Source organism: Sciurus carolinensis, chromosome 6, assembly GCF_902686445.1.
Source record: "Sciurus carolinensis chromosome 6, mSciCar1.2, whole genome shotgun sequence".
Lineage (NCBI taxonomy): Eukaryota > Metazoa > Chordata > Mammalia > Rodentia > Sciuridae > Sciurus > Sciurus carolinensis.
In genome coordinates this window covers 81,148,172-81,164,538 of record NC_062218.1, presented here as the reverse complement: position 1 = coordinate 81,164,538, position 16,367 = coordinate 81,148,172, and the positions used below count along the sequence as shown (strand labels likewise).

Sequence of the window (16,367 nt, the reverse complement as noted above, 5' to 3'; positions counted from 1 at the left end):
CAAAAGATATTTATTGAGCAATTGGTATGTGGAAAGCATCATGGGAGGTGCTATGGGGGTACAAAGATGGGGACTCTGTCTTCAGGACGGTTGTGGTATAGCAGATGTAATTGTAGTAAAATGAGACTTCAGTATGTGATATTTCATTCACTTTGATCTCATTTAATGAATAGTATTTTATAGAGAGCTGTTAAATATATACTGAGAAACAGTGCAGTGTAGTGAATCTCATTTTCTTAATCTGTAAAATGGGCAAATAAGAGTATGTATTTTGTATCTACATTATCATCACAGTGTGTCAAGTGTTCAAGATATGACAGAACACAGTATATTTCAGTTATTGAGGCTATTACTATTAATATTCTGTTATAATACAGATGATCCTGATTTATTTTCACTGGAACCCATTATGGTCACTTGGTCATAATTTATTATTGCTCAATGTAAACAATAGAGTACTCTAGGGCATGTGCCAAACAATGTCACTTTTCTACTGGTATGATTACACAGTTTTCACCCAAATTTCCAAAGTTCAAATGAGCAATTTTGCTCAGAAGACATCAAGTCTTAGGAGATACCTTGAAATACCTTTAAAAATTGGAAATAAAAGGACAATTCAGAATTGTCACCCCAAATGACAAGGGTACACCTGCTGAAGAACCCAGGGTAGTTGACATTTTAACATAGAGCTATTTACAGAGAAAAAATAAAATGCAAAATGTTTGAGAAGGCCTATCTTACTTTTCTAGTATTCAGATTATTGATTCAAAGTATCAGAAAAACTACAGGATAAAACATATTCCTCTTCCAGGGTCAATATATTGATGGTAAAATATATATTTGTTTTATATGATTGCCCAGCTGAGGAAATTGTAAGCTATAATGAGATAGAGAAGATACAAAGATATATATATGTACACAAGAGAACATGGGCTATGAATTTTTTGTTTAAATAACACTGACTAATTAAATAGTTCATATTTTGAGGAAAAGTAAATAGTTCCATCTAAGAATTTGTGATGATTTAAAGATATAACTGTTAATATAGACCAACAATAGAAACATACATAAGCACTTGGCCAGTTTGAAGATGTTAGTTCAAATAAATTACTCATATTTTCCTGATAGCTTTCTTTTCTTTTTGTTTTCATTCTTCCAAATGATTAGTTTACGTGATACATGTTAACCTTTTTAAAAAAAATTGTTCTTTTTAGTTATATATGAGAGTAGAATGTATTTTGACATATCATACATACATGGAGTATAACTTCTCATTCTTGTACAAGATGTATGATATCCATTAAACTTTAATTGTGAGAGAGGCATTAAGTTCAACCAATTCTACCAGAGAACAACCAAGGAACTAAAACTTATTATAATCCACTCCTCTCATGCACTGGGCAGCCTCTCTCAAAGCATGTGAATGGCACCACACACATTTATTCTTGAACCTGCCACTTCATAAACACTGCCTGACAGTTTGCAGAGAACAGCAAGAGTCCTTGCTGCAGACACCAGGGTTCCCCCTTCAGCTTCATTGCTATTGGATGCCAACTTCATCCATCTACAGAGATGGCTTTTCACAGTTCAGCATGATTTTGCTCAATTTCACTACTTCGTTTTAATTCTCTATGCCTCCTAGAACCCAAGTAGCACACCCTACCACATACCCATCAACTCGATAATACTTTCAGATACTGCAAAATGAGTCTGCAATTGGATTCATGCCTACAAGCAAAACATCAGAAGAGGATCTCTAGTTATTCACTAGAAAATAAACTTTCCCCTTTCAAATAGTACATGCCACTCCTTGTTGAGCTTCTCTGCAATGCAGAGATTTCTGCTCTAGAGAACATCTCAAACAGCAGGAAATTTCCCCACTGCTGCCTAAGAATTCCTGTCACTCTGATTCTTGAAGACTAGTCAGAGGCTCTAAGGTACTACCCCTTAGGGAAGCTGCATAAAGCCTCTTTGCCTCATTTTCTCAAGCTGTAAAATGGGAATATGGAGTTTGCCTCTTGCCGGTTATTAACTGGAGAATGCTGGGTCCTAACACTATGGAACAGATTAGATCATTAAACTTCAGTGAAAACACTTTGTATTCTTGAAAGATACAAAGTATCTACCAGTGAAGTTAACCTACAACAGTCTCAGGTAGTGCTCAAGGAAACAGAACGGAAACGTGTTAAAACACTTGCCACACCACACCCAGCATGGGTCAGGTATTCAGAAAGGTCACACACAGTGAGCTCATTCCTTAAAACAGAGGTCATCGCGGGGGTGGGGCTGGGACGGGGAGGGCTGCTGGGTGAGGAGGGGGTCTAAACCCTAGAGACCAAAGTACCAAACCAGATTAACACAGCTCCTGCTTTTCTTCTTTCATCATTTGGCCCAAGTCACACAAATCCCTGGTATTTTAGCCCTTCAAGTCCGGTCACCAGATACATTCCCAGCTGAAGGGTCAGTAACGAGGTTCTGGACAGGGAGGAAGGGTCGTCAAGAAACACTATCGAACTTAGAACCTATCTGGAAAGAAACGTATCTCGGGAGTCAAGATAACAGTAAGGGCGCGCGTCCCAGCCCGGGAGCCTGGGGCAGGGTCCAGGCCCGAGCCCGGCCGGACGCAAAGGCGGGTGGGCCGCTCGGTGAAGCGGGTGAGCGGCGGAGCAAAGCGGCCGACATCAGTACTCACTCTGCGTGCGACTCGCGGGCCCCGGAGACCTCAGCTTGGTTTTCGGGATGTTTTCATTCCTGTCAGGCTCTGCCCCCGCGGTTTCAGGTCGGAGCCACAGCCCAGCCAGCAGTGTGACGCGGCGGGGCGGGTCCCGGGACGGCAACGCAGGATTGTTCCCTGCCCTCCCGAGCGGCCACGCCCCGGCGGCTCCGGACGCGCCTCGGGACGGAGTTCCCGGCTCCGCTCGCCCCACCCTCCGGTCGGAGCCGGGCACCCGGGCTGGGTAACTAACCCGTAGTCTGTGATGCAGGCCACGTGCCTGTGTACTGTACAGCGCGGGCTGATGACAGGCCTGCCCTTCCCAGGGTGGCACCCTTTGTAACAAAATAAGGGGGCGAGGCTGGGTAAGTGACTCTTCCTGAATATACTCCCTCCATAGCTCCTTTGAAACTATATGGTAAATAATGACTAAAACCAAGAATTCCCAAACCGATTTAAAATTGTGTAATGGATTATGTTAAAAGAATCGGAGTTCTACTGAATTATTGTACGTGATACGTTTTTCTGATTAAAAAAATCAAAATAAGAATAGCTTTGAAGCCGTTGAATAAAAAATGAACTTGTAAGTCTATCCTGTTGCACATAAGTGAATGTATAAATAAGTAAATAGGGGGAAAGGTAACATTCTTTCTTACAGAAGAAAGACAACTAATGAATATAGAATGAATAGTGGAGTTAAAGAAGAGTCATTAAATTTTAAAGTTGGAATGCCAACTTTTCCCAGAACCCATACACAACCATAATAAAGACTCTAGACCCTGAGCCTGGGGAGAGAGTGGGGATGTGGTGGTGGCCAGTGTTTCAGGAACAAAGAGCTCAGGCCTAGCTAGTGACAGCTGAGCAATGACTCAGTGCTGCCTTTAGCCAAAACAGAGGTGGCAGCCAGCAAGCATTAAAAAAGTAGAACACTCCTCCACACAGCCTGCCAGCCACTCCACCAAGCAGTCAGTCAGTGGGTCCCTCTGGTTTCTCCTTCAGTGCATTCCTCACAGCTCCCTTATTTATTTTCATTGTTTACCCCTCTGTCAAATAAAGCTGATGAATAAGAGACCTTCCAACTCTAAAATTTTGTAATTGCCTGAGAAGACCCTGGTACAATTCTTCTTGATGAAAATATAGCTTGAAACGTTCTTTTTCATTAATCATTAGCATTATCTTTTCTTTTCACAAAACCTCAGCTCATCTAGTTTACTCTGATATTTATTTCTCCTGTGACAAAACAGTACACGGTGACTTGTTCCCAAAAGGGACAAACCCTGAACCCCACTGTCCTCAGGGTTAAGCTGCTGTATCTTCCTCAATGAAGGTATTTCTGTACTCCTAAAGAGTTCACAAGTAATCACACAATTTTGACCTAATGTTGGTAGGCCGGGTGGAAAGGGTTCCCTTCCTTGGAGATGAAGTGGGATGGTAACTGTTCCCTGAGAAACTGGCTTTCATGGTCCCTAAGGGTCATCCTTTTCTCCTAATGTGGTTTTTAGATCATGTGCAGCTGAAGCACTTGGGGGTGTCTATTAAATATATAAAACCCTGGGTCCCTTGCTCTACTCTGATGGATAGGAAATTCTTAACTAACCCTAACCTCATTTTAACCAGATCCTCCAATTGAAACTTAGATGATCTCAGGTGCAGGTAGTCTAAACTCCCACATTCAGCCCAACTCAGCCTCCCTGCTGCTTGTGGTGTGGCTGCCAAGTCAGCAGCATTACCTGGTATCCTGTTAGAAAAGCAGGATCTCACATCACTCCAGACTTCCTGAACCAGAATCTTCATTTTAATAAAAACCCCACTTATTCAATATATACGTTAATAGAATTACCAATCAAATCTTATTTCCCAAACTTCACTTATTTGTACATTACCTATGCAATATTTTTAATGTTTCATAATTATGTTTAGATAATTTTAAAAATATTTACTTTTCAGCCTTTAATTTAGCCTTATCTTAAGCAAAAATGTTCATGGGAGTTTCATATGCTACTTTGCTTTTTTATAGCTTACTAAAGTATATGAACAATTATTAAAATAAAATGTTTTCCTAACACACACAGTCATCTTACACATGGTTTGAGGGCACTATGGGAGTGATTATGACACTGAATGGCAGTCTTTCCAGCCCCTGACTCATACTATGGATTAGAAAAGTGCCAGACTTGTGTTGCCAAAGTTAACAGAGCTATTTATAGCAGAAAAGGACCCCAATCACAGAAGAATTTCCCTAAGCTCTGCTTATTCTATTTATAGCAGAAGAGGACCCAAATCACAGAAGTATTTCCCTAAGCTCTGCTTATTCTTATTTCCTCTCTAGGCTGGGTGAAAATTTGTTTGTGCCTTTTGTTTAAATGCCTGACATTGATGAACACGCTGTTATTAGTGATTTTCTTCTCCTTCAAGTAGGTAGTTATCCTATTTTCCTTTCTATCGTGGATGTCTATGATAACTAACCACACATTTGAAAACCTTCACTACATATTGATAATTTCCCATCTAATCAGTATGTTTTCCTGAGTAGAATCCAGAAAATTCATAACCCCAGATTTCCTTGTAGCAGGATTAAGATGTGTGGCTTAATGTTGGCTAATCAGATATATGAGCTGTAGGAGAATGAGGCGAACTAGGTGCAGAGGATTTCCAGGACAAAACGTTATTAACAAGGCTTTTTGTCATCAGGACTGGTACTGGTGGAGTTTCTAGCATCTGGTCCTGAATGTGCTAGGTGTCAAGCTATGGAAGCATCAGAGTTTATCAGGAGAAATCCAATGGTTGTTGCGTGCCTTGTTACTGGCTGTAAGGAACAGTGATTCCTTCTGTTGGATGCACCTAGATTTCCCTATCAACTACGCACTATTCCTTGAGAAATCCCTTTTGACTTAAACTCATTGGAGTGGATTCTAACTGGAATGATTTTAACCAATTCATATAAACAGTAGTCTTCTATGGACACATTTCTAATGCAATTTGAACCTTGGTTTCAGAAGAATCTATTTTGATTGTCAAAATAGATGTTGTCTGAGAACTATTCCAGCAATAAAATTGTATGACTAATTATTGATCACAACTGTTTTCATGTTGACTTTAATAAGAGCTTACATAATTTCTGGAACCTCATTAGCATTCTTTACTAATTTACCAAAATATGAAATTTAAGCACTCAACATTTTACAATAATTGTTTGAATTGTAAATATCTGTAGCACTCATGAGCTTTGGATTTTCCAAGTCTAGAATTGCATAACAGAAGAAATATTGTTATGGACATAATTACTTATTTTGTAAGAATTCTCATGTAACAATTTTGTAATATGCAGGAATCATTCTATAACACATAGGTGCACATAAGCTTCAAAATAAGTATCTTTAAAGACAGGTGTTAAGTGTTTCTCAATATTATAAAATTAGCACTTATTTTATTTTTTAGGCTAAATGTGTCCAGAATTAAGAAAACCAGTACTAACGCTAGTTGTCAATTGTATCCACCATTTGTGCATGCCTTTTCTGATTGTTTTAGGAGAATGTTACTTTGCCTGGGTATACGTTATGGCAATTGTGTAATAAAAGGTTTCAGGTTCTCACACATGTCAATATCCTCAGTTTTCTTAGTGAGGCCTAGAAATGATGATTTTTAAAGAGATGTTGATATTGAGTTATAGTGTTTCAATCCAACATCAAAAGAAGAAATAGGCAAGCATCTATAATTTTTCTTCTACAACTCTGTGAATGTTAAACATGACAGAAGCGGGCAGGAAGAGTTACAAACCCTGAGAAACCTACCATTCAGGAAACTGGTGGAGGAAAGGGAGTTAAAAAAACAGAAAGAGCAACACTGAGTGACAAGAACAGGGGTGGGAAAGAGGTCAAGGAAAGAACTTTGAGTTTGCTTTTAAATACTAAAACAATAAACATGTGGCCAACTGTGCTACCTTTCCCATGTCTTCTTAAGACAGAAGAGGGTCTGAAGAGTGAGCACCACATTTTTATAATCATCTATACTCCCAAAAGATTGTAAGATAACTTCCAGGTGTAGAAAAAAAGTGATGGAAAAGGATCTGATTCTTTTGCCTTTCAACCCCTAAGACTGTTCAAGAAAAACTAGGTGTGGTTTCCCACAACATACTGACCTTCCAAAAGTTTAAATAATAGTAATCCTGGAAACCATTTGCAAATAATTTCACTAAATATCATTGTATGTAGGTTTTGCTAATGAGCCTTTTCATTTTTAGAGGTATAATTGAGGGATAAGATAAATATTAGTCTTAACACCATAAAAGATAAAGACGTTTGGAAAACCTTTTCTAGTTGGAGACCTCCAAACAACAGAATATGAGGACAAGAAGAATCACAGTAGAGACATATTTTCCCAGCATCTATCAAATGCCAGGCCCAGGGCACAGTGTTTTATATATTTTATTTCATTTCAGTTTCACAATGACTGTGTTAGAGAAGTCTTAATGTCATCCTGATGAGGAAACTGGGGCTCAGTGGCACTAAATAAATAAATGGTAAAGAGGAAACTCAAATTCAGGTTTGCTTAGATGAATGGACAATCTCTCACCCAGCCAGCAACAATGCTCTAGGGTACTCAATAGCAGTAACAGAATGGCCAAAAGATAGCAAACCTTAGTAGTCCCAAACATCAATTTACCCCCTGTATTTAAAATTCGCCATCTTTCAATGATTTTCATCCTTTTTCTTGCTGGTAGGGAGAATTGAAAAGGTACTATGAAGCACACTCAATACCTAAAATTAGGGCGGTATTACTGTGCCCAACCCAGCTTTAGAGGACTCAGCCTCTTATAACTTCTCAGCAGGTTCTTGGTTTTGGCACCTTTAAAAATCCTGGAATTCTGGGGAAATACTAGCATATTAACTCTTTATCAAATAAGTGACATAAATTAAAAAGCTCACAGATTTCCATAGGATAGCCACCAATTTTACAGGGAAAAAAGTGCTTATGTAAAATAGTTGTATAGATAATCCTGAAATATACTAAGGTCTTAGATAAACTGCGACACTGGAAGACCACAAAGTGGAAACAGGCCAAACACAATCATTTTATTAAAAATGACTAGATAAAATTATAGTTTCTTGCCTTGAAAAGTGATGTATCCATGATTTTAAAAAATAAGCTGCAAAACTTTGAAGTTTTATATTAACAAAATATGCTTAGCCAGAGCTTATGGGATCTAGCTGTGCCAAGGACCTTGTGTGAGCAGGAAACCCAGGCTTGAAATCTACTTTTATTTTGGTTTTGTGACCATGTTGAGTTTACTTAGCCTCTTTCAGCCCTGGTTTCCCTAGATGTAAAGGCATAATAATACTAAGGCTGTGAAGGGATTACATAAGAATTATCAAGAGCTTTAGTAGGAATCCTGGTGTGGTTCATGCTCATGATGGGGGTTTTATTTTCTGAAGAAGTAAAAAGAGAATTATTTCTATTTGCACTATATGCAAAAGTTGGATTTAATCAATAGGTATTTGTGATAATATCTACTGAATACTTATTATTATATGCCAGGAATAATTATAACAAATGGTTTTGCTAAATTTCAAATCATTCTAATCATTGTGAAGAAATTACATAGATGGACACAGTGGTACACTCCTGCGGTCCCAACTACTCGGGAGTCTAAGACACAATTGCTTGAACCCACAAGTTCACGATCATCCTGGGCAACACAGCAAGAGCCCTGTCCCCTCCCACCCCCTCAAAAGAGAGAAATTACATTCTTGTCTCCAACAGAGAAATGAAACTTTGTTCAAAAAATGCCAGTGATAAATGGACACTGTTTGCCTCTTGTACAGGCCCTACCCACTGGGGATACCCCTGTAGAGTTAGGGTAGAATAGAGGTCTTCTCAAATTCAGGAAATGACTGACCTTTGTGGCTGAGGTTGTCCCACCAGCGTGGCCTCTGGAGGGCTGACTGCTCCCAAGGTTTGTTACTTTTTTCTTGAAAAAGAGAAAACATTAGTTTCAATGGGGGACAACACCTTAACAAAGTACTAACTTTCATATTAATACAAATATCTTCTCAAGCAAAAACCAGACTAATATGTTAAACGCACCAAGGTAAACAAGTTTTTAATTCTTCATAACTTTGCCTGGACAGTATATAATAATGAAAAGGAAGAGTAAGTTGCATAAATCATAGTTGTTCAATATTCAACGATTCCGGAGAACCACAAAAAACGTCTCACGGGCGGTTGTCATTCCCCCCCATAAAGCACTTCCAGAAACATCACTCACTGTGCAGCAGTACCCCTCTTGCCTTTGTGGAGACTGGGCACCGGTAAGCCTCTGCAGGGTTGATTTAGCAGTATATTAAAATATGATTCTACTTGTAAAAATCTACCATAGGGAAGTGATTAAGAAAAGAGCAAGACTTTTTATTCAAAGATATTCATCACAACATTGTAACAACAAAAAGCTGAAAACAATATAAGCAATAATAATAAGTCTTTGAGAATTTATGATATGCCAGGTAGAATAACAATTAAAAATTAGAATAATAGAATTATAGTTAACAAAGCTTTAATAATACCAATGCTTAAATAACAATGCTTAAATAATAGTCTTATAATACTATTTAGTATTAATAAGACTATAAGTAGGCTATAATTCTATTTATTATTAGATACAATTATTATATTTATTAGAGCTTCTGAGAGTTCTTCTTTTTAAAAAATCATTTTTTAGTTGTCAATGGACCTTTGTTTTACTTACTTTATGTGGTGCTGAGAATCAAACCCAGTGCATCGCACATGCCAGGCAAGCACTCTATCACTGATCTTCAACCCTAGCCCGAGAGCTCTGTTTTAAGTACTATCTGCAATATCTTTCAAAATCTTTACATTAACTGACATAAAGTTACTAGTGTTGTTACTCCCATTTTATAAGTGAGAGAATGAGGAATGGAATGAATAAATAACTCGGCCATGGCCACAACTAATAAAATGATGTCTGCTTCAGACCTTTTCCCTCACCTACGTATACTCCCACAATAGGGGGTTATGCCATGACAGAGCTACAGAATGAAATATCTGTGGCTATTAAAAGTCATTTCTTAAAAGTACATGGCATCAAATGAAAGCACATTATTCCTATTTTATATAAATGAAAGTCACATTATAAAATAGTATGTATATTATCATTCCTGAAGTTCTTATGGGGTCACATTTTCTAATGGTGGGGTTGAAAAAGATTTTAAAAAGATTCCTTCTTGGGCACTTTCATATTTTCTTATACAAATATTTTTACTGAGAAAAGGAAAGCAAGTGAGCAAAAAAGAAAACATAAAATACAGCTGCTTTCTCAACAAGGCACTCATATCCTATATTTCCTAGTTTTTAATATCTATATTCCAAAGAAGCAAACATAAAAATTCTAAAGTTTTATAATGTAAAATTGTGAGATTATAGTCCAAGATCTATAATACATGAAAAAGTATGATAAGCATCAAATACACAAGAGATGAAAGCATTAATTAGCTGATATATAACACATGAAATTACTCTGTATTTATGCAGCAAAAATTTTCATATGTATAACTAAGAATAATTTGGTTTAATTCTTTACCAGTTGTTGAAAGACTTAGTCAAATTTTTATTGCTTCTTTTTTTTTTTTTTTTTTTGCCAGATATGAAAGTTTGGTCTGAAGTCTTCTTTTCCTTTGGGGTAAATACTACCTTAGCAAGCAGAAAAATCAAAACTTATCTTTCTGTCCTCCCTGTATAATCTCTATGCAGCCACTGGTTAACTGTTCTCAAAGCATTCAGGGAGATCACCAGGGTGATACATGTTTTTATAAAATGGAATCTAGAGGCCTCAGAGAAATCTGCAGGAGTTGCAGACCCTCAGGCATTTTTGAATAAATAAATAGTTTCTCTCAAGCACACACATACTGCCATCAACCAAGGGGAAAGAAACCGTAGATAAATATGAGAGAAACCAAGAGTTGCTAAAAAGCTTGTAACATGGGTGTGACATGAGAAGTGGTAAAAGAAGGACACGACCTGAATTTCATCCATTTTGCAAGGCTTTTTAACTTATTAAGTGTATTAAACAATCTGTTGATAACTATATTGTATAAATGGATTCAGTGTACAGTCTACAGACAACCAATTTAGTTCAGCTGGAACAAGAGTAGAATTTGTAAATATGATTTTTCATTAATCTTTTTGGTAATGCTTACTAAGCCCTTTGTAAAATGTAGTATAAAAGCTTAGTAATGCATACCTATATAGAACATAGACTTCTTATTTTCAGTTAGTTAGGAACCATACTTTAGTTACAGGTTGTTTCAGCTGACGTATAAGATCTGGTTTCCTTTCTTGAATTGTGTCTGACTTCATGCATTCATTCATTTGTTTATTCACTATGAGCCAGGCGTATTCTAGGCAGTAGAGATAAAATAGCCAATTAAATAGAAAAAGCACTCCTCTCACAGCAGTTACATTCCAGTAGGAGGACTCAGTCTCTAAATGCATGAACAAGATACAAGACGTTATTGAAGCACGATGACTGCTGAATAGACTATAAAATAGTGGAATGAAATAGTGACTGGCTGAGTGTTGCTTCTGACAAGATGGACAGAATGGTATTTGATTGAGACCTGACTGTCATGAAGAAGTCAATCCTGTAAAGGTGAGCCAGGGGAGAATAGGCATCTAAGTGGACGAAGCAGCTTGTGCAAAGACCCTGAAGTAGGAATGGGTTTGATATATTGGAGGAACTGGAAAAAGCCAGGGCAGAATGGAGTTCATGTACCCAAAGTAAGTGCAAATTCTCAAAACAATTTCATATCGTATTTGTCCCAACCATAGGTATGCTCTAGTCCCCAAAATGATTGCGATGTTATGTGAAAATACTAATCCTATGATAAATTTAAACTTGGGGTTATTTTCCCATAGATTAATTTACATAGACTAAAAGCATTCTAGAAGATTTTCCCTTGCTAACCAATCACATTCTTTCTAATATTTATGTGTACCCCTTTGCTGAGTTTTGTGGAAGGTAAGCTGCCAGGAACATCCTGCCTCTTGTCTCTTGTTTCTGTTCTCAGGCCTGGCTGAGTCATTTCCTGCCTGCAGTTCAGCATGTCACAGGTACTCAGTTCTAAGGATTGACAGGAACAGCCGTGTCTTCTTCCATGCCTTATTTGCCTCTACTGGATCCGGACTCTAAGGCACCAGGTCTGGTCCACTGGCAGGAACCTGTGAACCCTCCTGCTCAGTAGCAGACTTTTTTTTTTTTTTTTTTTTTTTTTTTTTGGTGGGGGGCAGGTACCAGGGATTGAATGCAGGGTCACTTAACCACTGAGACACATCCCCAGCCCTCTTTTGTATTTTATTTAGAAACAGGGTCTCACTGAGTTGCTTAGCACCTAGCTGTTGCTGAGGCTGGCTTTGAATTCTCAATCCCCCTGCCTCAGCCTCCAGAGCTGCTGCGATTACAGACATCTGCTACGGCACCTGGCATTAGCAGACTATTAATATACACAGGTCCTGTTTTCATAAACTAGGAATCCACACTACTGCTAGAAGAAGCTGCCTCATCTCCAAAAGTGGATCAGTCTTTCAAATAAGAGGTCAGCAAAACAGACACCTTCTGCTTGGGCCAAGAAGCTCACTAGAAAATATACAGATAGATGAATTGTATCTGGCGTTACAGGAAGGCATGAAGAGTTAATTGCATAACTTTTTGTATGTTTATTTTAGATCATCATAAAAGTTTTATACTGAGTGACTCAGAACTCAAGTCTTAAAATCTATTTTCAAAATAACAACTAAGATTCAAGGACCAGGCAGAGTTGCTATGTCATTGCTACCTGAAATCTCAGCAAAGGTCCCCTTAAGTGAAGCCTCCTGAGATGGTGACTATGCACAGAAAGGTGCCACATTCTCTAGGATAATAGTCTTACACCTTTCATGTACGTCTTAAGAATTCTGGCCAAACAAATGCCAGCTATGAGATTTTGGTCAAGCTTATAAACATTTCTAAACAACCAACTTCCTTATCTGAATAATGTGAATGACTCTACTCATATCTCAAAGGTGATTTTGAGCATTAAATGAGATATGTCCTGAGGTCTGTGACCCATGGGTTAGAAATTCCTGCTTTAAAGACAGAGCTCCAGAGTTCTTATATAGGTAGCAACAGAACAGACTGACCTTCCATGGCAACTCCAAAGATCAATCTAGTTTTAACTCATGAGAGAATTTAGAGGGTGTTGAAAACCTTCTTTAAGCATGTATTATTTACATATCCAGAAGAAACAACTTTTTTGTTTTGTTTTGTTTTTTACTGGATGGAAAAAATGTGATTTTCCCCTGTTAGAACTAGCCCATTATTCTAATAGTGGGACACAGTTAAGTTAAACTACTTGGAAATAGCTTGATTTTTTTGAAATTTGCTTTTAAACTGGGTTAGGTTGTACCAGAGCAATCTTTAGAATAGTGATAGTGTGATATACTGATAAATAAATATTAGTCCTGGCACAGAGCTCCTAAAAAATCTTGTAATTTTCTGGAACACAGGAGTGCAAGGAGGATCTTTGGTTCTGGTATTTGGTCCTGATTTCTGACAGAGGTTCTAAAATCCTGTGGAATTTCCTGGGTGATGGAGTGTCTTTTGTTCTAGTGAGGTGACTCTTAGTGGGCTTGTGGGAGCTGGTCACCAGAAGCCATTAGAAGCATGAACTTTCATCCCCATCTCCCATTCTCTGCAGAAGGGAGAGAGGGATTGGAAATAAAGTTAATAACTCATTATTCTTACAAGATGAAGCCTCTGAAAAATCCCCAAAGTTCAGTGTTTAGAAAGCTTTCAGTTTGGAGAACACATTTGTGTGCCGGAAGGGTGGCACACTTCAGCTCCACAGGGACAGAAGTTTCTGGGCCCAGGACCTGTCAACACCTTATCCTATTTACCACTTCATCTGAGTCCCTTATTATGATCTTCATTATTTAATAAATGGTTTAATGTGTTTTCTAGAACTTCTTGAGCACTCTAGCAAATTATCAAACCCAAGGAAGGGATTATGGGACAACCGAGGATTTGTTATTGGCATCTGAAGTAGACACAGCCTTGTGGAATATAGTCCTTAGTCTGTGGGGTCTACACCACCTCTGGTCAATGTCAAAACTGAGGTGAACAGTAGGACACTCAGTTGGTGTCTGCTGAGAAATGAATTGCTTAGTATAGGAGGAACTGCCACACATTTTGGTGACCAAGTGTTCTGCTTTGGGTGTGAGAATAAAGTAGATAAAAGGTTTGTTTTATTAATACACAAGTAGGACTAACCTTTTTTCAACACTGAACTAACACTCTTTGGATATGCTATCTAGCTATTCCGACTAGTGGAACCATGCTATTCCTGGCCCTATGATTACGTAAAATCAAAAATGTGATGCAACTAGCCCACGGCCAAACATACTATGTCTGCTAAATAAATGCTATTGAAGAACAACCCAGGACCATTTATAGGGTTAATGCTGGAAGGCCTCTGTGTTAGCTTTGCATAACTATGACCCAAATACCTGACAAGAATAACTTAAAGGAGGAAAAGTTTATTTTGGTTCACGATTCTAAAGGTTCAGTTCATGGTCAGCTGAGTCTATTGTTCTGAGCCCAAAGTAAGGCAGAACATCATGGTGGAAGGGCATGGCAGAGAAGCACAGCTCCATTCACAGCAGCCAGGAAGCAGAGAAAGTGAAGTAGGAAAGGGCAGCAGGGAAGAACAACCCTTCCAGGGCATACTCCAGTGACCCACCTTCTCCAGTCACTCCCCACATGCCTACAGTTATCATCCAGTCAGTTGGTTCACACTAGGATGGACTGAGTAAGTTACATCTCTCACATTTCACCTCTGGGTATTCCTGCATTAACATAGGCGCTTTGGGGAGATGCCTTATATCCAAACATCATAGCCTCTCTAATGAGTGCGGCCAGCCAGAGCCTGAAGAGTTGATTCTGGTATTCACACACCTGATGTCAAAGATAAAGCCTCCTCTAGTCCATGCTCTGGTGTGTCCCACAGGTACCTATGTAGTCACACAGGTGTGTGTGTAGGGGGGGAGGCTTCAAGGTCAACAAAACAGGAATAGCCTGACCTCAATGTGTGTCCAGAGTTTCATGAGCCCTTTTAAGATGCTATAGGGCAGCAGTGGGTCAGGATACTGCACAGGTGATTTCAACAGTTTTGTTGCACATTTAAACATCAGCAGAATACCTGGAGAACACCTAAACTCATGAGCATATGAACAAAGAAGCAAGGCAGAGTTCAGGCTTGTGAATGGGAAAAATTTAAGAACTAAACCCCAAAACTGCACTTAGGCACCTTCATAGTAAATGAATGAACTTAAATTTGTAAACTGGGCTATATCCTTTCAACAATAGAGGTGTTTTACCTTTCTACATGATTAAAGTTTCTTAATAGAATTTAGACTTAGAAGTGCAAAGTATTTCTATACTAAAAGAGAGAAAAAAAAATATGAAATAGTGGTTTTCAGACCTTGGACAAGAGGCCTCACAGTACAGTGTTCTTTGAGTAAGAAACAAAAGGAAATGAACACTAATTGCTACAGCTTAGTGCCTGGGGTCCAGGTGGCAGGAAGGACTTGGCAGAGCAGCTGCAGTCTCCTTGGGTTGAGGAGGTAGAGATGGCAGTTCTGCAGGCTGAGGCTCCAGTTACTGGGGAGAGTATCAGAGAGCTGCAAGAGAGAGCTCTGGAGAGCTGCTGCGTAGGCTGCTGGGTAGGGAAAGAACACCCAAGGAGCAGAGGAGCAACCCTAGGGGTCCAGACAGCCAGGGAAAGCAAGTGTCCTCACCAGTCAGAACCACTGGGTGGAGTCTTCAGAAGGGTGTCACGTCAGTACTAAAAAAAAAATCAGCCCTCCTTTACAGGGTGCTCTGGCTTAACCAATCAAAGCATAAAATCAAATCCCAAAAGGATCAAAATATTTTTAAACAAACTGTGTCCTAGAGCAAAGGTCAAAAAAACTTCAACAACATCAAATAAATACCCATCTTTCTGGCAACCAATAAAAAATTATAAGGCATGCATAAAACAGAAAACTACAGCTTTATGTTCCATACATACAAAAATAAAATGTTCAAAAAGCGTGCTTCTTGTGGTCCTGGAGTAGTGTCTTGATTGCAGTCATGGCTGCACGGATCTACATATGTGATGAAATGCCAGAGAGCTATGTACACATATTGTGCATATGTGCATACTGTCAGTTTTCTAATTTGGTTATTGTGCTATAAAGATACATAAGAGCAATCAATTATGAACTGGGTGAAGAGTACAAATACCTCTCCATGATGTATTTGCAACTTCCTGTGGATTCATAATTATTTAAAAATAAAAAGCTTTTAAAAAATGTGTTAAGAAGAGATATGGAAGACATATTTTTTTAAAAAGATCTGAATCAAACTTCTAGAAATAAAAAAAATATATAATGTCTAAGATTAAAAATACACTGAGAGGAACTAAGAACTTATCAGATATTGCAGAAGAAAACAATTTGGAGACATAGCAATAGAAATTACCCAAAATGATACACCGACAGCAAAAGGAGTAAAGGAAACCAAACAATGCATCAGTGAGCTGAAGGACAACTTTGAAATGCTGGTTCA

At 38.5% G+C, this 16,367-nt stretch overlaps 1 protein-coding gene across 8 annotated transcripts in view; it reads right to left on the bottom strand.

Moving 5' to 3' along the window:
- Positions 1–16,367, bottom strand: part of Cast (calpastatin) — a 112,785-nt gene that overhangs the window by 64,591 nt on the left and 31,827 nt on the right. For 6 of the 8 annotated variants that reach the window (XM_047556369.1, XM_047556370.1, XM_047556371.1 and 3 more), the window contains exon 3: positions 8,610–8,681. In XM_047556369.1, coding sequence (XP_047412325.1) covers positions 8,610–8,681 — 72 coding nt within the window. Of the gene's footprint in view, positions 1–2,692; positions 2,845–8,609; positions 8,682–16,367 lie in introns of those variants that run through there. The other 2 variants (XM_047556372.1, XM_047556373.1) reach the window with 2 other exon arrangements.